This window comes from Lissotriton vulgaris, chromosome 6 (genome assembly GCF_964263255.1).
Source record: "Lissotriton vulgaris chromosome 6, aLisVul1.2, whole genome shotgun sequence".
Lineage (NCBI taxonomy): Eukaryota > Metazoa > Chordata > Amphibia > Caudata > Salamandridae > Lissotriton > Lissotriton vulgaris.
The window spans coordinates 790,264,739-790,289,952 of record NC_141694.1 but is presented as its reverse complement, the minus strand read 5'-3'; the positions used below and the strand labels follow the sequence as shown (position 1 = coordinate 790,289,952).

Genomic DNA, 25,214 nt, shown 5'->3' with positions numbered 1-25,214 from the left:
CTGGACCGTAATCAAGCATTCTAGGACCGGTTTCTGGCTATCAGCTGTCATCAGCCAGTATAGCTTGACTTCAGTGGTTTGGTGAGCCTGGGACTCACGTCTGAGCATACCCATCCCACTCTGGGTCACAGATGCAAAAACAACAGTTGATGGACAGAATGCAGAACAATGTCATACATTCACCCCAGTACAGAGATCTGGGCCTAAATCCATAGTTTTGTTTGCACTCCACACCACCGCACTTCAGACATGGCCATATGCAAATCAACCTTGACCCTGTGCCTCATGGGAACAGTCCATCCCGAACTGCCAAGCCATGTCTTTCCTGGATCGGAATCAAGCATCCTTGTACCGGTTTCTGGCTATCAGCCGTCTTCAGCCAGGATAGCTTGACTCCAGTGATGTGGAGAGCATGGAACTCACGTCTGAGCATACCCATCCCACTCGAGATGACAAATGGAAAAACAATTGATGGACAGAATGCAGAACAATGTCATACATTCACTCCAGTACAGAGATCTGGGCCTAAATCCATCGTTTTTTTTCCTCCACACCACCCCAGTTCAGACATGGCCATATTCAAATCAGCCTTGACCCTGTGCCTCATGGGCATAGTCCAGCCCAAACTGCCAAGACATGTCTTTCCTGGACCGGAATCAAGCATCCTAGGACCGGTTTCTGGCTATCAGCCGTCTTCAGCCAGGATAGCTTGACTCCAGTGGTGTAGAGAGCATGGGACTCACGTCTGAGCTTACCCATCCCACTCGTGGTGACAAATGCAAAAACAACAATTGATGGACAGAATGCAGAACAATGTCATACATTCACCCCAGTACAGAGATCTGGGCCTAAATCCATTGGTTTTTTTGCACTCCACACTACCCCAATTCATACATGGCCATATGCAAATCACCCTTGACCCTGTGCCTCATGGGAACAGTCCAGCCCGAACTGCCAAGCCAAGTCTTTCGGGGACCGGAATCAAGCATACTGGGACCGGTTTCTGGCTATCAGCCATCTTCAGCCAAGATAGCTTGACTCCAGTGGTGTGGAGAGCAAGGGACTCATGTCTGAGCATACCCATCCCATTCGGGGTGACAAATGCAAAAACAACAATTGATGGACAGAATGCAGAACAATGTCATACATTCACCCCAGTACAGAGATATGGGCCTAAATCCATCGTTTTTTTGAACTCCACACCACCCCAGTTCAGACATGGCCAAATGCAAATCAGCCTTGACCCTGTGCCTCATGGGAACAGTCTAGACCCAACTGCCAATCCATGTTTTTCCTGGACCGGAATCAAGCATCCTAGGACCGGTTTCTGGCTATCAGCCGTCTTCAGACAGGGTAGCTTCACTCCAGTAGTGTGGAGAGCATGGGACTCACGTCAGAGCATACCCATCCTACTCGGGGTGACAAATGCAAAAACAACAATTGATGGACAGAATGCAGAACAATGTCATACATTCACCCCAGTACAGAGATCTGGGCCTAAATCCATCGTTTTTTTGCACTCCACACCACCCCAGTTCAGACATGGCCATATGCAAATCAGCCTTGACCCTGTACCTCATGGGAACATTCCAGCCCGAACTGCCAAGGCATGTCTTTCCTTGACCGAAATCCAGCATCCTAGGACCGGTTTCTTGATATCAGCCGTCTTCAGCCAGGATAGCTTGACTCCAGTGGTGTAGAGAGCATGGGACTCACGTCTGAGCTTACCCATCCTACTCGGGGTGACAAATGCAAAAACAACAATTGATGGACAGAATGCAGAACAATGTCATACATTCACCACAGTACAGAGATCTGGGCCTAAATCCATTGTTTTTTTTGCACTCCACACCACCCCAGTTCAGACATAGCCATATGCAAATCAGCCTTGACCCTGTGCCTCATGGGAACAGTCCAGCCCGAACTGCCAAGCCATGTCTTTCCTGGACTGGAATCAAGCATCCTAGGACCGGTTTCTGGCTATCAGCCGTCTTCAGCCAGGATAGCTTGACTCAAGTGGTGTGGAGAGAATGGGACTCACGTCTGAGCATACCCATCCCACTCAGGGTGACAAATGCAAAAACAACAATTGATGGACAGAATGCAGAACAATGTCATACATTCACCCCAGTACAGAGATCTGGGCCTAAATCTATCGTTTTTTTGCACTCCACACCACCCCAATTCAGACATGGCCATATGCAAATCACCCTTGACCCTGTGCCTCATGGGAACAGTCCAGCCCGAACTGCGAAGCCAAGTCTTTCGGGGACCGGAATCAAGCATCCTGGGACCGGTTTCTGGCTATCAGCCATCTTCAGCCAAGATAGCATGACTCCAGTGGTGTGGAGAGCAAGGGACTCATGTCTGAGCATACCCATCCCATTCGGGGTGACAAATGCAAAAACAACAATTGATGGACAGAATGCAGAACAATGTCAAACATTCACCACAGTACAGAGATATGGGCCTAAATCCATCGTTTTTTTGAACTCCACACCACCCCAGTTCAGACATGGCCAAATACAAATCAGCCTTGACCCTGTGCCTCATGGGAACAGTCTAGCCCGAACTGCCAAGCCATGTTTTTCCTGGACCGAAATCCAGCATCCTAGGACCGGTTTCTTGATATCAGCCGTCTTCAGCCAGGATAGCTTGACTCCAGTGGTGTAGAGAGCATGGGACTCACGTCTGAGCTTACCCATCCTACTCGGGGTGACAAATGCAAAAACAACAATTGATGGACAGAATGCAGAACAATGTCATACATTCACCCCAGTACAGAGATCTGGGCCTAAATCCATTGTTTTTTTTGCACTCCACACCACCCCAGTTCAGACATGGCCATATGCAAATCAGCCTTGACCCTGTGCCTCATGGGAACAGTCCAGCCCGAACTGCCAAGCCATGTCTTTCCTGGACTGGAATCAAGCATCCTAGGACCGGTTTCTGGCTTTCAGCCGTCTTCAGCCAGGATAGCTTGACTCAAGTGGTGTGGAGAGCATGGGACTCACGTCTGAGCATACCCATCCCACTCAGGGTGACAAATGCAAAAACAACAATTGTTGGACAGAATGCAGAACAATGTCATACATTCACCCCAGTACAGAGATCTGGGCCTAAATCTATCGTTTTTTTGCACTCCACACCACCCCAGTTCAGACATGGCCATATGCAAATCACCCTTGACCCTGTGCCTCATGGGAACTGTCCAGCCCGAACTGCGAAGCCAAGTCTTTCAGGGACCGGAATCAAGCATCCTGGGACCGGTTTCTGGCTATCAGCCATCTTCAGCCAAGATAGCTTGACTCCAGTGGTGTGGAGAGCAAGGGACTCATGTCTGAGCATACCCATCCCATTCGGGGTGACAAATGCAAAAACAACAATTGAAGGAAAGAATGCAGAACAATGTCATACTTTCACCACAGTACAGAGATATGGGCCTAAATCCATCGTTTTTTTGAACTCCACACCACCCCAGTTCAGACATGGCCAAATGCAAATCAGCCTTGACCCTGTGCCTCATGGGAACAGTCTAGCCCGAACTGCCAAGCCATGTTTTTCCTGGACCGTAATCAAGCATTCTAGGACCGGTTTCTGGCTATCAGCTGTCATCAGCCAGTATAGCTTGACTTCAGTGGTTTGGTGAGCCTGGGACTCACGTCTGAGCATACCCATCCCACTCTGGGTCACAGATGCAAAAACAACAGTTGATGGACAGAATGCAGAACAATGTCATACATTCACCCCAGTACAGAGATCTGGGCCTAAATCCATAGTTTTGTTTGCACTCCACACCACCGCACTTCAGACATGGCCATATGCAAATCAACCTTGACCCTGTGCCTCATGGGAACAGTCCATCCCGAACTGCCAAGCCATGTCTTTCCTGGATCGGAATCAAGCATCCTTGTACCGGTTTCTGGCTATCAGCCGTCTTCATCCAGGATAGCTTTACTCCAGTGGTGTGGAGAGCATGGGACTCACGTCTGAGCATACCCATCCCACTCTGGGTGGCAAATGCAAAAACAACAATTGATGGACAGAATGCAGAACAATGTCATACATTCACCCCAGTACAGAGATCTGGGCCTAAATTCATCGTTTTTTGCACTCCACACCACCCCAGTGCAGACATGGCCATATGCAAATCAGCCCTGACCCCGTGCCTCGTGGGAACATTCCAGACCCAACTGCCAAGCCATGTTTTTCCTGGACCGGAATCAAGCATCCTAGGACCGGTTTCTGGCTATCAGCCGTCTTCAGTCAGGGTAGCTTGACTCCAGTGGTGTGGAGAGCATGGGACTCACGTCAGAGCATACCCATCCTACTCGGGGTGACAAATGCAAAAACAACAATTGATGGACAGAATGCAGAACAATGTCATACATTCACCCCAGTACAGAGATCTGGGCCTAAATTCATCGTTTTTTGCACTCCACACCACCCCAGTGCAGACATGGCCATATGCAAATCAACCTTGAGCCTGTGCCTCATGGGAACAGTCCATCCCGAACTGCCAAGCCATGTCTTTCCTGGATCGGAATCAAGCATCCTTGTACCGGTTTCTGGCTATCAGCCGTCTTCATCCAGGATAGCTTTACTCCAGTGGTGTGGAGAGCATGGGACTCACGTCAGAGCATACCCATCCTACTCGGGGTGACAAATGCAAAAACAACAATTGATGGACAGAATGCAGAACAATGTCATACATTCACCCCAATACAGAGATCTGGGCCTAAATTCATCGTTTTTTGCACTCCACACCACCCCAGTGCAGACATGGCCATATGCAAATCAGCCCTGACCCCGTGCCTCATGGGAACATTCCAGACCCAACTGCCAAGCCATGTTTTTCCTGGACCGGAATCAAGCATCCTAGGACCGGTTTCTGGCTATCAGCCGTCTTCAGTCAGGGTAGCTTGACTCCAGTGGTGTGGAGAGCATGGGACTCACGTCAGAGCATACCCATCCTACTCGGGGTGACAAATGCAAAAACAACAATTGATGGACAGAATGCAGAACAATGTCATACATTCACCCCAGTACAGAGATCTGGGCCTAAATCCATCGTTTTTCTGCACTCCACGCCACCCCAGTTCAGACATGGCCATATGCAAATCAGCCTTGACCCTGTACATCATGGGAACAGTCCAGCCCGAACTGCCAAGCCATGTCTTTCCTTGACCGAAATCCAGCATCCTAGGACCGGTTTCTGGCTATCAGCCGTCTTCAGCCAGGATAGCTTGACTCCAGTGTTGTAGAGAGCATGGGACTCACGTCTGAGCTTACCCATCCCACTCGGGTTGACAAATGCAAAAACAACAATTGATGGACGGAATGCAGAACAATGTCATACATTCACCCCAGTACAGAGATCTGGGCCTAAATCCTTTGTTTTTTTTGCACTCCACACCACCCCAGTTAAGACATGGCCATATTCAAATTAGCCTTGACCATGTGCCTCATGGGAACAGTCCAGCCCAAACTGCCAAGCCATGTCTTTCCTGGACTGGAATCAAGAATCCTAGGACCGGTTTCTGGCTATCAGCCGTCTTCAGCCAGGATAGCTTGACTCAAGTGGTGTGGAGAGCATGAGACTCACGTCTGAGCTTACCCATCCCACTCGGGGTGACAAATGCAAAAACAACAATTGATGGACGGAATGCAGAACAATGTCATACATTCACCCCAGTACAGAGATATGGGCCTAAATCCATCGTTTTTTTGCACTCCACACCACCCCAGTTCAGACATGGCCATATGCAAATCAGCCTTGACCCTGTGCCTTATGGGAACAGTCCAGCCCGAACTGCCAAGTCATGTCTTTCCTGGACCGGAATCAAGCATCCTAGGACCGGTTTCTGGCTATCAGCCGTCTTCAGTCAGGATAGCTTGACTCCAGTGGTGTGGTCTACTGGCTAAATGACTGACCTTGGAAGCATGGGACATGTACATTGCTACTCAACTTGCTACACACAGTATTATTCCATATATTTTCACAATATAACATTTGGTTATCACTCATGAGTACAGATCAAAAGTTAAACAGTAGTGTCAAACATTTTTAGACCTAACTCACCCTGTCAATGAACAGATCAAAAATGATGGTGGATGGTCGTAAACAATTTTGTGCTGCTCTGTTTATTTCTAATGGGAAAATAGATGTATTTCTAAACTGAGGGGATGCCACAATAGATTGTTTTCTTTGCCAGCATCTCCACATTTTCTGACATTAATATATAATGTGTGCATTCAGGTATACACATGTCTTTTATATGGTTGACCTACATTATTTTGCATGAATGAGTGGCAGGACAGGTATCTATATATGACATTTTAAAATACATTTAAATAATAATAAAGGAGGAACGAGAGCTAATTGAATGAAAGTAAGGACTTAAAGAAATGTAAATCAGAAATCCTATTTTCTTGCCATTTTCGGAACCTAGAAAAAAATATATTCTGATGAAAAAGATGCACTATCTATAAAGAGGAGCAAGTAAAACAGATACATTTGGAAAGGAGAATGTTTGCTAACTCTGGAAGAGTCTGTAAATCATTTAAAATTAAAAATAAAATGATGTGTTAAGGAAAATGATGTTTTGATAAAATAATCACAGACAAAAACATCCCTTTCCTAAAAGATGCTCATGTATCTGATGCCTATGACTGTATTCTCCTGTAGAATGCTGAAACTTTCATCATAACATTGATTAGATTATTATTCTTTATTAAAATTAATACTATCACTATACTAGAAAAAAACCTGAGGTAATCAGAAATATACTCAATATTAAACGATAATGTTTGAAATGCGTATATGAGTGTGATAGGTTAATGTTAACAAAGAATTATAATTCTATAAAATATAAAAAAGTATTAAACGTTTGTTTAGTTTGAAAGCGAAATTTTGGAAATGTACTTTGGATAATAAATGGAATCTGTTCTCACCTGCATCCTTACTACATATAAGTCCGTCATAGATCTTTATGAGACTCTAGCCCTCCAGTGGCTCAGCTGGCCGAAACATCTGTCTTGAGTTTAACTGCTGGGCGGATCTGCATCTGCGTACTGATGATCGGCTTCATGGAATATATTCCCTTCTTTGGGTCCCAATGTTAGCTTTGTTTCAACTATAGCCCACTCTTTAACTCGTATTTCATATCTTTAGCTCAGCGTTGCTCATCTCAACTGTCTTTAGAATCTACTGTGCCCCTCTCTTTCAAGTATCATGACATCGTCTGACCAGCTATGCTCAATCGCATTCAAGCGAACTAAGAGGGGACATATTAAAAAAAAATGTTGGCCCACCTCTGCTACTACGCATGTTATTGGTCAAAATGCAACATTTCCAGATTGATCCTTGAGAAGAGACTTCTCCTCAGCTCATTAAAGGTGAACATCCACAATTGAGGTTGATAAGAAAATAAAACCTTTAGTCCCCATGCAAAGCCTAAACTGGTTGCCTAAAAAGTTTCTAAAACTGGTTCTCTAAAAAGAATAAACTTTGACATTACTCTCTTAATGGCCCTCCTAAGTACAGACCAGCATAACCAAAAGCAAATGCAACTGCACATGTGGTGGATGGTATGAGTTGTAAGGATCCCATCACCACAGTGCTGAAGGATCTCAGACGGCTCCCACTCGAACCAAGATGCACTTGGTCACCTCTAATTAACGTGAATATGTTGTTGTCTCAAGGCCAGGCTGTGAATATGCTTAGCAATGTTTTTTCATAGGTTATGCTTATGATCACGCTCTTGTTTAACAAAACTGTGCTACACATCACAATACCATACGACAGTTGCAACATAACCTTATTTTCCTTTGGCCAACACCACTTGACACACATCGGGCATTTATTGTGATTTATATTGTTAACCTATATGTTAAACGTTCCACCAACCTCTATGTAATAATGGCATCTGTATTTTCTTTCTAGATTGTTAGAGGCTCTCTTGCTCAGTACTTAGATGCCTTCATGGCCACTTCCATGCCTTCGAAAATCATTTAAATGAATAAACTCTTTACATCCAAATAAGAACATTTTTGCATCTTCTGTGATCAGCCTATAGGACTTTCAGTTACCTAAGCACATTAATAAATTAACTCATATTTCTCTAGATGTGAGTGACACTTTATAGTCAGGCTTCCTTCTATGAGCTATATACCTTCTGACTGAATATGCAAAGACCACAGAGGAAAAGTACATGGTCTCTGTGCGCAGATTACCAGGCATAGGAGCACACCTATTTGTAAAAATGTTTGGCAGTGGGCATCTCTGAACTCTGTGACATATCAAGGGAGTACAATCCATTAATGAATGAAATAAGCACTTCAACTGAGTGCTATTTCCTACTGAAACAAGCCAAGTAGCAAATAGATACTGGACCTAAACCCAGCTACATTCAATCAATCATTTCCCTGACCCACTCCAGAGGGAGACCAACCCTAGACAGAGCAGTCATGGTCCTAACCCTATATGAACCTTATGGTAATAGTCCAGCCCAATATGCCATGTTAGGTCCCCTCCAGACAAGAAACCGAGCACCCCAGGCAACTTTCAGCTTACACAGGCCTCATCAGTGATGTGCAGTTTGAGTTCTGTATCAACGTGGCCACAGAGCCATGTTTGGGCATACACACCACACTTAGGACATGCACTGAAACAAACAACAAAATGGTGGAACGGGTGCTTGAATTAATCTCAGCTACTGGCAATCGCTCCGTTCACATTTGAATCCATTGATTTTGGCCCACCTTGGCACACAAGACATAGACCATCATATTGGAAATCCTTCTTCGTCCGGCCCCTAGAGGCCCAGTCTAGCTGTATGTTATTTACAATTCTGAGTTAACCAGCTAATAATATTTTGTCTGTAAAGGATTAAAATACTCTGAGAACGACAACTCCATGACCTCTTCTTCATAGCTTATATTTGGCATATGTGAGCATACTGTATTGTAGCATTTATAAAGCACTTCTTACCCCTGACGAGGCCATGAAGATCTCCCGTTTTCACCTTGTTCCTGGAGTCCTGATGTGATGCATAGTACTTAGGGTGTTAGCTGCAGTCTGGCCTTTATGAAATATATTGGTTGAGATGCAAGAGGACCATAGACATGCTTGAATGGTAAAGTGAACATAAGCATCAGTTACTGCTGACACTGTGAGAATAGACACAAACACTCAAGCTCTTTAGAACTGATCTGTATCCGTCATACATTGCATAGCATGTGTGTGGGTGGAAACCACCTGGAAGTATGTGTACTTACTTTTGTATGGAACAAAAGTTGGATTATAATGCAGTACCACCATGTAGGATAATTCTCTTTCCTTCAAGAGGTCTATTTGGGAAACATCTGTGCAGAACTAGTAATTTTGTGAAAAAGATTCACCTTTTTTGTGTGTCAGGCTTTTTCCTCTGGCTACATTATAGCCTCATAACCTGCTGCCGAGGGCTATACCGATTGTTAACGCCCTGAACCTGAGTAGGCCTATAACAAGGGTGAGGACCTTTAACAACTAGTATAGCTCGAGGCAGAAGGGCTATAAGGCTATTAAAACATTACACCCAATAAGGGTATAATGTTCTAGATTAAAAAGCAAGAAACAGAATGACAAAAATCGGAATGTTGGAGCAGAAGGCTTATAACAGCTTTATTTAGATATATAAAACATATCTTTAAAAGATTCTTCCAGCACATTAATACAATCTTACAACTTAAAAGAGATTTAAGAAAATGAAAAAAATAAAACAAAATAAAATGTGGCCTGCTTAACAGTGCTTACAGCAACGTGTCAATTTAGAAATTAGCATTCCCGACAATGCAGATGGAGTTAAATACATATTATTCTGCACAGTGGTCCAATTTTTCTAGAAGACTATAAGCATGCTGAATGAATTTGGCCAATTTTATGTTTAAAACAGTGTTCTCTGAGGACAGAGGAGCAATAATGGCATGTCTGCAAGTCGAACTCCCAGCCTGTTCCATTCCGGCCTGAGTAGGCGTCTGCGTTGGAGAATAAAGCAAGGGCATATACAAAGCACGTGCAAAAAAGTTTTGTTTGCTGACCCACACCCTCTGCACGTTTGATCAACCCTTTTTTGACGCCATACAGGGAGATTTTGAAGGAAGTGCCAGTCTTCCAGTCTTAGGGCGATCAGGCATCGCTTTAGGTGATAGGAGAATGTTATTGAAAGGTAATTTGCCGGAGATAGTCGTTTATAGCAGTTGATTACTGCCCAAGCATGGCTACGTTTCACAAGGAGAGCTTTGTCCATGATCAGGGATTTCAGTCTTGTAGCTTTTTTAATTGTGTTTTTGAAAGCAGTCTGGCTTGGGTTAAGGGCCCAAAGATCCGCAGCAGACATTTGTTGGATGTAATCATTTAGGAGGCGGCCAAATGTTCCCCCCGGATTGCTCGTACTGATTTCATTCCAGACCAAGAGTTCCAGAGTACCAGCTTCTGCCTGTCTTAGTTTGTGGATCAGGTTAAGATATGAGCCAACATCAGAGGATTCATAGTTAGTTAAGCCCAGCTCTAATCTGACCTGTGCTGGCGAGGAGGAACTCAGCAGGTGAAGCAATTTCTTATAGAGTTTAGTTGTCAGTTTATTTAAGGAATTATTCATTTTTCCCTTAAAGATCTCTATGCCATACGAAAGTGTGGGCCCGATCTTTGCTCTAAGCACTTCCAGTAAGGGCAAAACCGTGGGGCCTGAGAGTCTCCTCGAGAGCTTAGCCAAGGATATCATTAACGCTGTTGCCTTGGCTGCAATCACAGTGCTCTGTTTGGTGAAACTGCCCCTGGAGTCCAAATGGACCCCTAAGTATTTGTACGATTTGCCGATTGAGATGCTTTCTTTGTTTATTGTCCAGCCTCCACCGCTGTAGCGTTTTTTTCTAAACGGAACAACCATAGTTTTTTTTCATGTTAATTTCTAACTGGTTGTTAACCGTGTATTGCATTAAGGCGTCCAGGAGTCTCTGTAGCCCCACTCTGGTGAGACTGAACAGTGCCAAGTCGTCGACATATAGGAGATTGCATAATGCCGTGCCTCCTACTTTTGGTGGATGGCTGATTACTTTCTCTAGGGAGCTTGATAGGTCCGCAATGAATAGATTGAAGAGAAGGGGAGCCAGCATGCATCCCTGTTTGACACCACGAAAGGTCCAGATTTTACGGGAGAGATGCGCGCCAGACCCTAACTTCACTCGAACCCATGTGTTGGAATACAGCAAGATGATGGGATTCAGGATATTATCTGGGATTCCCCACTGCTTCAGTTTTTGCCACAGAGCAGCCCTAGGCACCCTGTCAAATGCTACTTTGAAATCGACAAAGCAGCAAAAAATCGACCTGGAATATGAAAGGGCTTTGTCAATGATGGTGGAGATTGCCAATAAATTTGTCATTGTTCCTGATTTGGCAACGAACCCTGTCTGATTTAAAGGAATCAGATTTTTGTCCTTTGCCCATTGTCTGAGATCCTCCAAAATGAGGCCTGCAAAGTGCTTTGCCTCTATATCCAACAAGGCAAGTAATCTGTAGTTGTTCAGGTTGCCTCGTGCTCCGGCTTTAAAGATGGGATGGATAATAGCACCTCTCCAAGAGTCCGGAATGGTTTGGTGGCTTAGGGTGTAGTTAAAGAGATTTGATAGCACCTTGGACCAGAATGGGGCGTCGGATTTAAATAGTCTCTGCGGCAGGCCATTCGGGCCTGGTGCTCTGTCTTGTCTCCCTTTCATCAGTGCTTTGGCTACTCTTTCTTCAGACAATTCCTCGAATGAGGAAGGCCCCTGCGTTTGATTGGGTGAAAGGTTCGATGTTATGCCCGTGCCAATGTAAGAGGCCCATGTTAATCCAGGGCGGACAGGGTTATCTTGTGCCTGGAAATGCTCTGTTAAGTATGAGATCCAGTCTGCTTCCTGGATGTTCGCTGATCCAAAGGATGTTGAATTTCGATCGATGTTGTTGACAAGTAACCAAAATGTCTTTGAGTTCTGTTGTTTGCTTTCCCATACCAGTTTAACCCAGAATCGAGATTCCTGGTCCTTTCTCTCTTGGGTAACTGCCTTCCTGAATGCCTTTTGGGCTTGACGGTATGTATCAAGGAAGCTGCTGTTCTCTGGGGATTTTAAAAGCGACCTCAGTGCATTGTTTCTTGTTCTTTTTAATGTTTTTATCATGGGGAATGCAGTTGCTCCTACTGGTGGTGTGCGGTTTGGGCCCTGCCTTGTCGCTGGATAAATTCTGATCAAATGTGCGCATAACTGCAACCATGTTGCTGTTGGGGAGGCCATTTGGCCTAGAGCACACATGATAAAATCCTTGCTTGTTTTTAGGATACACTGACAGTTGGACTCACTCCATTTCAGGCGTTTTAGGTTATCGGAATGTATTCCTTTGTATGTAGATGGTGCCTTTTTATGGAGAGCTAAATTTGTGGCAAAAGAAACGACCAATGGCCTATGGTCGAAGTAGTGTGGCTCACTGGTTAGAGGCGGCAGACCCGAGAGCAGAGGACGGCCCGGGACCAGGGTTCGATTCCCGGCGCGGCAGGTTTCTGGACCAGGGTCAGCGGACTCGATAATTCTCTCGCCTCGGTGCCCACTCTGATCAGCGTTCACACTCGGCAACTCTGGGCATTAGCTTGCCTCATCTTCACTAACGGCCCCACCAGACCGCCGGGGATGCCTGGTCTCACCCTGGAGATACCCATTAAGGGACCATCTCTCAGGGAAGCCAGGAAGGGTTTCGCAGCGGTCGAAGCGCCTTGGGACCCTCCGGGTAAGTAGTGCGCTATATAAATGCCTATACATACATACATACATGGTCGCTTTCGAGCCTTGGCAGAACGGAGAAGCTAGCCAAATCGGACAGGAATTCTGAATTACAAATAGTAAAGTCCAAGTAGGATTTTGTTCTTCCTTTTGACCAAGTCCAGTTTGGGGGGAATCGCTTGCTGATCTTCCATTCACCACCAGATACCCTGCGTTGTAAAGTCTCAACACGGTGACCTCGCCTAATATATTGAAAGCTTGCCTGGGGGGTTTGGATTGGTGGACAGGCTCAATAATGCTGGTCAGGTTGGGTCCTTCTGAGTCTGCTATGTTCCCCTGGAAAAGGTTCGTGTTAAAGTCCCCTGTGATGATGCGGTCCGAGTTGGGATATTCTGTGGCTATATCGTTCATTGTTTCACAGAATCTGGCCAGGTGGTCTTTTTTTGTGCGGGCGTTAGGATTAATATACACATTTATAAGTAAGAGCAATCGCTGTCTGCTCCGTAGATTAATTTTGACGCCCAGTAGCCAGTCTTCTTTCAGGTTAAGTTGACTGAATTCACCTTTTAAATTATTGGATATGTATGTGGGGAGCCCGCCTTTAGGGTGGCCGAAGCGGCTGTCCCTCAATGCCTGTTTCCGATATTCAATGAATCCTTCAATGGGGCGGCCCTCAAGTTCCCATGTTTCCTGCAGAGCAATTGCCACGTGTTCCCCCAGGAAAGACATTGTGTCTTCATTTGAAAGTTTTTGGTGTAGGCCGCTGATGTTCCATGAGCACAGTGAGAAAAGTGGCTCCCCCTTGCTGCTGACCACACTGTGCTGTTGTATCCCTGGCGGAGGAAGTGATTTTAATGAATTGTATGTTTTTGCTGGTGGACCTGTCACAGATGGTCAGTTTCTGCTTTTTTTGGCCAATACTGCTGGCAGCCATCCCCAGGCATGGTCAGGTTCATTGTTTCTCACCGCTGTTTCAGGGCATTTAAGTTCTATATCCGGCTCTGAGGCATTTTTTAGAACAGAGAACGGCCTCCCATGCTCTGTATTTTTGGTGAAGGCCGGCTTGTTAGGTGTAGTTGCTCCTGATAACAGTGTGATTGGATACCCTGGCGTTGAATAGGGGTGCACTCTAATCCCCCAATTCCGCAGTGTAGCCTTGTGTTCGAGAAAGGCTCCAGCCCAGCCTGCCTGCGTGAAAGTTACAACAGTGACTTTAGAGGGTTGGTTTCCTCGTGGGGGAAGAAATTCAATTGATTCAATGTTATTCATGTCCAGACCCACTAGCCCCGGTATACCTTCTGCTAATTTCAGCAGATTTGATCTGTTGAGAATATCGTGCCGCCCCTTAGATTTGTACTCAGGGGCTTATAGAATCCGATGACACGATTGTTTGTCGCTTCGCGGCTCTGGTGCAATTGTGGGTTTGGGGATCAGTTTTTCGATTATTGCATCAGATCTGTTTTTATGTAGCTTCTGTGGTGGTTGGAGGGGAGCCTGTTTTGATTGTGGAGTGTGAATGATCCGAGCAGCTATGTCCTTGCAAATGGTTTTGGTAAAGCTCAATTTTGACGTTATTTTTTCGTTCCCAGAAAGGGGGAGATCTATGAAAAGCCGAGATTTTCCGGCCGCTGTCTCTTGTCCAGTGTTGCTTGACCTAACTGGGCTCACCCTTATACTTGTTGCAGGATCACTACCTTCTATTTTCGTTGCCGAGGCAATTGTTGATGTTCTTAGGCTCTGAGGGCTCCTCGCCAGTTCTTGAGTGAGTAAGTCCACAGTTGGTCCATTCAAGATTGTTGTTGGGTTTGTTGTTGGTACCACTGCGCTGGGCTCTATGGAGGATTTTTTATTTTCGGCTATCGAAAAAATGGGGAAGAGATTCTGATGGTCAAAGTTGGGATTAGCCCTGAGTTTGTTCCTCGCTTTGCGTTGACGTTTACGCTCTCTTTTACTGCAAGGGGGAATAAGCCTGGGAGAGGCCAGGGCTGATGGAGCGGGCGAAGAAACAAGACTATTAATTAGTCTGTCCTCAGTTTTGGCATGCTGGTTTGTAGGCACGGGTAATGATGGGAGCGTGCAGATTTCATCCCTCGGGTCGGTTTTGTTGGAGCACTGTGGGGATGACCGTTCACAGATGGAAGGCGGTTAATTGATCCTGTGATATCCGTTTCTTCTTCCTTTGTTTTTGTATTTTTATTTCCACAGTCCTCCAGTGGTTTGTCCTGTTCTTGATGTTTAGTGGGTTGCAGTATGGCTGTCACGTATCCCCCCTCAACTGCTTTACTTCCCTGATAACTGTGGAGAGGCAATCTGGGAGCAGGGAGAGGGAGTCAATGATTGGAGAGCAGCAGCACGTTGGTTGAACAAAGTTTGCAGATGCTTGCGCTCTTAGGATTAACGAGTTCAATTGATCTAGTTTGCCGTCGATCCCTGACGTAAAGAGTGCCAAGGTGTTTAGTAAATCAACTTGCACCTCTAGTTTTATTGAATGATAGTTTAGTGTGGTCACGATTTGTTGCAGGGTCTGCAGTAGATGAGGCCAAACACTGGTCATAGTGTCCCCTTCTGTGTTAGGTTTGTCATCCGGAGTGAGACTCGGGCTTGGGGGATTTGAGGTGGTTTTAAAGAAAAGGGACAGATTCGACATGGATTGGTCGTTTGGTGCCATCTGCGCTACTTGACTTTGACATAGAGTCCTTATTTGGCCAAGAGGCGGAGATAGCTTGTGTAAAGGACTTGAGTCTGTTGATGCTGTTAATGTTTTTATTGTTGGTGAGGTTAGCGAGTTTAAAGGTGGGCAACTACCATTGGATTGCGGTGGCCCGGCTTGCCCATGGATTTGGGCCGTCGTTGTTTGCTGTGGGGAGCCCATAAGTGGCTTAATCGGGAAATGTGTACGTGTAGCGGCAGAGGGGGGGCCTCTATTGAACACATGCTATCTTCCAGCTGTGATTGCGGTTGAGGGGCAACCCCGTTATCGTCTGCCAGAAGGGTGGAGGGCTTCTCCGGATTGAGTGGAACTGTTTGGTTGTTTTCCCTGTGTTGGTTGATGCAGGTAGACCCAAAAATAAAAACCTCTGACGGTTCTTTTGCTGTCATTGTGTTTTATACCCAATTTTGCGGTGGTACTTTAAGGTCAAACCCTAAGTGGTCAGAGGTTGTAGAGGTAGTTGCCTCCGAGGCTTGCGGGTGCTTTTCTAATAATTGTATTGGTTCTGCTGTTTTTGATGGGGTCTTCCTAAAATAATCCCGTAGGGTTAGGCTCTTGAGTTTCAGAGGTTTTGGAGTATGCTTGGCGTGGCCCTGAACCCCAGCTGCGTCTGGTTGCTTGGGCTTCCTTCGCTTGGGTGCAGTGTACTTTCTTTCTTTTCCGGATCTCATTGCTCCAGAAAGGTCTTGGCTTGGGCTCTTTTTCACCACTGGGTCAGTTAGTGTGTTCTTCGTGTCTCAGGTTCCCTTACAGACAGCTGTCCCCGATGGTCGATTCAGGCCAAGCCTCTGCCTCCCGTGTGTCCCACTGTGTCGATTTGTCACGTCGGCGTTTCAATCTGGGAGCTCTGGACTCATCGTTTCGCTCGACAGCTCGACTGCTCGCGGGTCCTGCCACACTAGAGTGCACTCGAAAGCGATTTGTGACTCCCGCCACACTGTGGGTCCGCTCACGGCTCTCCGCCGTGCTGTGGGTCAGCTCGCGGCTCTCTGCCGTGCTCAGACGTGCCCAGTGTTCTATGGGGCAAGTTGCAGCTCTCCGCCACACTGTGGGGCAGATTGCGGCTCTCCGCCGTGCTGTGGGGTGACTCACGGCTCTCCGCGGCTCTCTGCCACGCTCAAATGCGCCCAGGGGTTTTATTACAAGACCATGTCACTCAACATTCCAAAGTTCTAATGCACTGGAGCTCTCTACATTCTGAAGTTCTAATACAGTTATATGTAGTTTCAAGGCACACTTCTCTTTTTCACCCATGTAGCCGGACACACGCTCGACCCAATCTTCACCTCGAGCAAACGCATCTCCTTCGTGGTGCGGTCGCATCTCCTTCGACCGCACCACAGCTCTCCATTGGACGGACCACAGCTGCGTTCACTTCAGCTACAAAACCACCTCGACCCACAACCCCCCACAACCTATTCCCCGAAGAAAATGGAACAAAATCACCACTGACCAACTCCTCACATCGCTCAACCAAAACCCACCCGCCCCCCCATCGGACCCAAACCAAGCTGCCATCAAATTCAAACAATGGATCACTCACAGCGCTGACGAATTAGCACCCTTGAAAAACCTTCACATAAACAAGACAGCAAAAAGGCCCCCTGGTTCAACGATGAACTTAAGAAATCCAAAAAGCTATGCTGCACTCTCGAGAAAACATGGAGAAAAAACCCAACCACTGACAACATGACCACCTTCAAGACAGCCACCCGCAAACACCACCAGCTGATTCGATCCACCAAAAAATCAGCATTCAAGAATCGACTCGACAACAACGCACATAACAGCAAGGAACTATTCAACATCGTCAAAGAATTCACCAACCCCACCGCAGCCTCAAACGACATCACTCTCTCCCAAGACCTCTGCAACTCGTTATCCTCCTTCTTCTACAACAAAATCGCCGACATACATAACAGCTTCGAAAACAGTTCCAACGAACAATCCTCTCCACCCCCCTCTGAACCTAAATCGCCCTTTAACAACCTCAGCGCCTGGAACCCAATCACCACTAAAGACACCATCCGCCTCATGAATTCCATCCACTCTGGCTCGCCAACCGACCCATGTCCCCACCACATCTTCAACAAAGCAGACTCCATCATCGCACCCCATCTCCGTGATGTCATCAACTGCTCCTTCAACTCTGCTACCTTCCCAGAAAGCTGGAAACATGCCGAAGTCAGCGACCTCCTGAAGAAACCCACAGCAGACCCCTCTGAACTTAAAAACTACTGCCCCATATCCCTCCTCCCATTCCCGGCCAAAGTCATCGAGAAAGCCGTTAATAGCCAACTCGCCGCCTTCCTCGAATCCAACAATTCCCTCGATCCCTCACAGTCCGGATTTCGAGCCAAACACAGCACCGAGACCGCCCTCATCGCAGCAACAGACGACATCCGAACACTACTGGACAACGGAGAAACAGTGGCCCTCATACTACTCGACCTCTCCGCCGCCTTCGACACTGTCTGTCACAGCACCCTCATACAACGCCTCAGCAACATCGGCATAAAAGGAAAAGCCTTGGACTGGATCATCTCATTCCTAGCTGGAAGAACTCAGAGAGTCCGACTTCCCCCTTTCAAATCAGAGGCCACCAAAGTCATCTGCGGTGTACCACAAGGATCATCACTCAGTCCCACCCTCTTCAACGTTTACATGAGTCCACTCACCTCCATCGCGCGTCAACACAATCTTAACATCATCTCCTACGCTGACGACACCCAGCTGGTCCTCTCCCTCACCAAAGACCCCAAGACCGCCAAAACCAATCTTCACGAAGGCATGAAAGAAGTAGCCGTATGGATGAAACACAGCCGCCTAAAACTTAACTCAGACAAAACGAAAGTGCTCATCCTAGGATCATCCCCCTCTGCCTGGGACGACTCATGGTGGCCCTCGGATCTGGGCTCAGCACCCATACCCACAGACCACGCACGCAACCTTGGCTTTATCCTAGACTCCTCACTCTCAATCACCAAACAAGTCAACGCCGTCTCATCCTCCTGTTTCAACGTACTCCGTATGCTCAAAAAAATCTTCCACTGGATCCCCACCGAGACAAGAAAGACCGTCACCCACGCACTGGTTACGAGTCGACTAGACTACGGAAACACCCTCTACGCCGGAATGACAGCCAAATTACAGAAAAAACTCCAACGCATCCAAAACGCATCAGCGAGACTCATTTTGGACATCCCTCGCCAAGATCACATTACCGGCCACCTGAAAGACCTCCACTGGCTTCCCGTCAACAAAAGAATTACATTCCGTCTCCTCACCCACGCACACAAGGCCCTCTACAAACTAGGGCCCGAATGCCTCAACACTTGTCTAGCCTTCTACACACCCACCCGCCAACTAAGATCCTCCAGTCAAGGCCTCGCCGCAGTTCCGCGTATCCAAAGATCCACCATGGGAGGTAGATCCTTCTCCTACTTGGCAGCCAAGACCTGGAACTCTCTCCCACTCACCTCCGCCTTACACAGAACCACATCTCCTTCAGAAAAGAACTTAAAACCTGGATATTTGATAAATAATGATCCCCCTCCCCAAGCGTCTTGAGACCCTATGGGTGAGTAGTGCGCTATATAAATTCTTGAACTTGAACTTGAACTTTTTATAGCTTCCTACGAAGATTGAAAAGAAAGTGAAATATGGTTTGTTTTTTCCTCCTCTGCTGAGACAAAATTGCTCTTAGTGTATCTTTCTCAAGTCAGAATAATTGTAGACATATTTTTTTAAGCACAGATTGTCTGCTAAGGTGACTCATCAAAAAATGTTTAATAGGGTTATATAAAAAAAACTGAAGACTGTCATAGACAGTTCCACAGTGAATCTACAATCATAGAATAAAATGTTTTTGTCTCTTTTTTCTGCAGTATCTGCATCTCTATCTGACCGTGGTCATGAATCTGGACAACTCTAAGAAACTTTAAGTGTAGCTATTTAACTGAAGCTGTTACATATAATGGACATCCGCCACTTGAAGAACATCGTTGTTATGGCTTTGGGGTTTATGCTTATAGCCACTGCCTATGGAGGTCTTCAGAATTTGCAGGTAAATGGCATGGGGTTGTTTTACATAAAGCAAGTACTTAGAGTGCTAAGTTTAAATATGGGCCTGATTTAGAGTTTGACGGATACGGATTTATAGTTTGGGGGACAGCACCATGTCCGGCAAAACCCTAGATCCTCCCACATCATTTAGAGACTGGCAGACTTTAAGTTTTTACTCGCTGGACCCCCTTTGTCTCCATCGAAGGAACACTTAGTCAAACAGCCCGATGGAGTAAAGGCCGTCCGCAGAAGGACATTACAATGTCCTGCCCTATTTGTGATGGGCAGTGTATTGTCTGTTTTTCTGTCCGTCACTGCTAGTAAAAACCTGGCGATGAGGGACAGAAAAAAACAAAAATGATTGCCCCACCATGGCAGAAAACTCAGAGGGTGTGGGGGGGGGGGGGGGTCACTTGTTTTTGTTTTGAGGGTTTGTTTCTGAAAAACAAAAGCTTTGGAAAGGTTTGATGACTGGCCATCAAAACTGACAGTGGCCTTCCACCAAAATAGTTGTACATTGAAAAGGACTGCTGTGATGGCAGGACTGTATAATAACAGAGTTGACTGCTGGACCGGTGGACATCTCTAAATTTGGTGGGTGATATTCTGTGAGGGTGGCAGAGGTAATGTGCTCCACCACCCTTATGGGCATTGTACCATTTGTCAAACCGTAAATCAGGCCATACATGTCTGACACACTGTTGGGCTGACTGGTGTTTTGAATATGTACATGAAAAAGTGGGAATAGTGCTTTTTTACAATCTTACACATAGTTGTAAATGATTGCTGCTCACTAGAACTAAGTGGCTGGGTCTACATTGCAATAATGCAGCACAAAAACACACAGCAGCACAAATGACCACCACAACAAAAGGACACACATCAAATATGTACAGATGTTCCTGGTACATATAGCCACCTGGTAGGAAATTGGGTTAGTTGTGTGGCCTGCACAAGAATAGGTCCAGAACTGTCCTTACTGGGAATCAAGCACCCCATTGTAGTGCCTGACTCTCTTAGGGTAGCGAGGCAGAGCAGTCCAAGGCCTACTCAGGGGAGGTGATATAGGCTATTAATCACTGTTGACTGACACATAATAATAATACTCAATAAATGACTGTCCAATTAGTACTTTTTCTTTAGAAAAAGGAGAAGTACAGTTATTACACATACTCTGCTAAATACTACGCTGTAATTTACATATATACACATAGGTAGATGGAAAATACCATAGCTGACATTACATGATCACCTTTGACCCCCTAAATGGGTCATGCAAACATATAAGCTAAGTCTATAGGCTTGGTCAGAGGTTCAGGTTGAACAAACCACGTGTAAAAGATATCCCTTTGTACGTAATACAATCATCAATAATAAAAATCAGGTGTAAATGCACATATTACTGTTAATAAAATATAAACATGATGCCACCTGTCCTCAGACCAACAGCAGCAACCCGAAAAAGGGCTAGTACAAATAATATAGGGAGAACGAAAAACAGAACGCAATCGCAGGATAACATAAGGGAAACATTGCATATACTTACAGAACCCCATTCCCACCAATCCGCTACGGACAGTGATACCTGGCAAATCCTTTTAACTCCCCAATACAATTCAAAAGGTCGGCAGGATATACTAAATACAGGAAACATCATGAGACTGTCAGCTGAGATACCAATATTGTGTCATTAAAACAACAAATCTACCATCAGTCAGGTTTCTGACAAACGAATACGACAGTCACTCAGAGTTAACCCTGACATCTTGAATGTTGGAGGAAATAGTCAATTAAATTAATAGTGTAAAGGATCAATTTGATCTGTGGGGCATATCACATATGAAACCCTTATTACAGTGATATCCAGTACCTCTGACAAACCCAGACCAAAGGCAGAACATTCACACCCCTGTGTACTCGATTTTGCAGAATTCCCAAGGTCCAGCGGGTACTGACATTAAACCTAAAGATAAAGCAATGGAAGAAAGTCAATGGCACTGGCTAGGGTGAGCATTAAAAATCCCATATTCACAATGACCAATCAATCAAACAGTAAGCACCCCAAAAGAAGATACACTTAGCATCCTTTCTTGGAACATCGCTGGTGCAAGACTTAAACTTATGGACAGTGCATTGTTGGAGACCTGGGCTAAATATGACATCATCGCCTTGCAAGGGACCTGGTTGTCTGGGCACTCCAATTGAACGGTTACTTGCTTCATCAGGTGGATGACCAAATAATGCATTGATTTAGAAGGCCAAAAGGGGGACTATCTGTCTATATATCAAATGCCCTAAAGACTGAATCAGCGCAACTGTCAATGACAACCTCAAACATACAGATAAGCAAGCTAAATTTTAGCCAAGGCCACTGGACAAGTTCGGTAATTCTGTTTAACAATTATGCTCATCCAAACGCCCAAGATACATATGCAACAATTAAAAAACTAACACATGAAATAGCTGAAGTAAGATATAACATGCAGGTTTGGAACATAATGATAACAGGTGATTTCAACACACATTTAATATATACACCAGATGATGATGAGCAGCTAGTAGCCAAATGTCAGTAAAATTCCAAGCAAACCATCCTCAGAGGCGAGTCAATGAGTTTGGTCACTGTCCTAGACAACTTCAGCTTGAGAGTAGTCAACAGGAGAACATTGGAAGATAATCCTCCAAACTTTACATACTAGGGACCACCTTCCGGATCAATAATTGACTATACCATTCTCTCTTTAACATTACTACAACAACTAAGAATGTTTGAAATCAAATTTTCAACAGACAGTGACCACTCAATCCAGTAAATCAATTTAAACCCTGACAGACACCATTTAGCACCTGCAGTTAGTGGGGGAAGCGAAGCAATACATCTAACAAATTGACCTGATCACATCCCTCACTCCCAAATCTAGCAGACAAAGTAAAATCAGTTATGGAGGCCATTCTTGCGTCATCCCCCAATGCAATAAAAGCCTGGACAGAGATAACAATATGGTTGTTAAATTCTGCTCCAAGTATAGCTTCAAGAGAGTGCAAAACACCAAAATGTCCAATGACATGGAAAACTGGAGAACTAAGAAAGGAGCTGAGAAGGGAGAATAGGAAGGCCAGAAAACCCAGAACACAAACGGTTGTATAGGAAAAACAAAAAAACTGAAAAAGGAAATCAAGAAACATCTCTAGCAAGAGAGGAGAGGAATGGCAGAACATTTCTGGACTAAGCTCCGGTACAACTGCAAGCGATCAAATACCAAAGCCTTTTGGACAATAATAAATGGTATTGGAGAGCAACAAATGCTTCAAATGTCACAGAGAAAGACTGGACAGCTTACTTGGCAAAGATCTTTGCCAGTAAAGAGAGCGTTTAGTCTACAAAACTAACAAAAGTAATTGAGTCAGACAGTATAAATAACTCTGCAATATCACCCTTCTTTGACAGCTCAATCCTTTCAGAATACGCACAATGTACACCGCTAAGAGTGGAAAAAGTCATCAAAGACTGGCAGAAGTGATGGTGCTCCAGGCCCCAACGGTATTCCGCAAACAATATACGAGCAAGAGCCAACATATTGGACCAACCCGATAACTGTATTGTTCAAAGAGGTGGAACACAGGGGCAGAGTCCCAGACAACTGGAGGGGGTCGATAATAAACCCAATCTTCAAGGGGGGGTGGTCGAACAAGAGAACTATAGGTTAATAGCGAGCATCGACTCAGCAGTTAAATATTATGCTTCTCTAATACTGGAAGGTTTAATCAATTGGTCTAACTCCAATAACCTCATTCCACCACCACAGACAGGCTCCTGAGAAGGGTATGGAACCACCATCAACAAGCTTACTGTGCCAACAATTGCGGCGAAGGGCAAGCGTCTAAAGAACACACTGCAACTCTGCTTTATCGACCTTAAAACAGCTTTCGATCAAGTAGACTGAACCCTTCTGTGGGTGAAATTAGGATGATGGGGCATTTTATGGCCCATCTATCCCCCCAGCTCGACTAGGCAAAATCCCACGCTCCGAGATTAGGACTACTGACCATATCACATCTTTCATACGCAAAGGATATTGTATTGCTGAGCCACACAAGAGTGGGATTTCAAAGATTAATTGAGGAAGAGGCTGAATTTACAAAAACCAACAAATTGAAAATAAAGATAACAAAGACAAAAACTATGTTATTAGGGAACAGATCAAGTGCTCCACTGAAAATTAAACTAGGAAATGCTAGCATAGAAGAAGTTAATAACTACAAATATTTAGGTTCTTATTTTGGCAACAATTTCAATTTTCAAACACACAAGCAGTACATGGTCAAAAAGATAATGCCTTAATACATGCCTTCTGTACACTTGTGAAAAAACTGGAAGGACCCTCTTTCCAGCCATTGCTAGTAATCATTAATGCAAAACTGCTTCCCACGCTAGCTTATGCAAGCATGATAATGCATGGTAAAGATACTAAAATCTTGGATAAACTGCAAACATATACTTTTAATGTGTCTTTGGACTTTCTTGCAATGCTTCACCTACTCAAATCCGCCTGGAATGTGGAATGATACAACAGCATACAGCAAGAAGATACCATGCAATTAAATCATGGCATAACATACGAAACAATCGGTTTAGCCCTCTAGTCAGCGCTCTATGGCAGTCAGTTATTGTCGTCAATGGAAAAAACAAACACTGTTGACTTATGTGATCTAAATCTGTCACACCAAACTTTTTGCTGTGTGATCAACAAAGCAGCAAAAACGAATTTACTTATGGATGGCAAGAATATTTTTTGCTGCAGTCACATGCCTGGATGACAATGCAAACATAGGTTGCCTTACAACCAGCAGCATATCTTACTTTAACTTATCCTGTGTACCTAAAGAAAAAGTTACTGGCTATTTGTCTTGGAGTACTGCAGTCTTTAGCGGGTAAACCATCTTGGAGATTCAAAGGACCTAAAAAAGTGCAGGCCATGTGGCACCTTAAAGGAGGATTGTTTGCATTTGGTCTGCGTATGTCCCGCGTTAAGGAAAGCACCCCTCTCACTTCTTAAATGCATCTTCCACAAGAGGGGGGTTCGAAGAGGTGTGGGGCCGTGGCTAGGGGGACTGACTCCGCAATCTGGGGATCACCGTTTGATCACTGGCACCGTTGGCAGATTAGCCCAGCACCATGTGACTCTGGGCAATAGCTTGCTTAATCTTCCAGACGGCCCCCAGCGCCTAGAGACCCCTACGGGTGATTGTGCGCTTTACAAATGTGGATTATTATTTTTATTCCTGTCTAACGGCAATCATTTAGAGCATTGACCCTATGGAGCCTCAGTTAAATTGTAAATGTTTGACATTTTTGCAATTGCATGACTAATTACTTAAACGGGGCATCAAGGACACCAAGCCAGAATGAGACAGCTGCTAGCTGCTGTGGAGAAGTGTGGCTCAATGGTTAGAGCGGCAGACCCTGATGCAGAGATCTGGCCCGGGACCAGGGTTCAATTCCCGCCTCAGCTGGTCTTGGCGGGGTCTTGAGCTCTAAATTCCTTGGTCCTGATTTCTCGCCTCGGTGCCTATTCTAATTATGGGTCCCACGCTGCAACTCTGGGCAATAGCTTGCTTAATCTCCACAACGGCCCCAACAGCGCTG

The 25,214-nt window shown here is 45.3% G+C and overlaps 1 protein-coding gene across 5 annotated transcripts in view; it reads left to right on the top strand.

Moving 5' to 3' along the window:
- Positions 1 to 25,214, top strand: part of LOC147708010 (N-acetylglucosamine transporter UNC93A-like) — a 493,060-nt gene that overhangs the window by 130,975 nt on the left and 336,871 nt on the right. For all 5 annotated transcript variants that reach the window (XM_086926821.1, XM_086926825.1, XM_086926822.1 and 2 more), the window contains one exon: positions 19,390 to 19,568. In XM_086926821.1, the coding sequence (XP_086782947.1) occupies positions 19,479 to 19,568 (90 nt within the window). In that variant the 5' untranslated portion in view covers positions 19,390 to 19,478. The remainder of the gene's footprint in view (positions 1 to 19,389; positions 19,569 to 25,214) is intronic.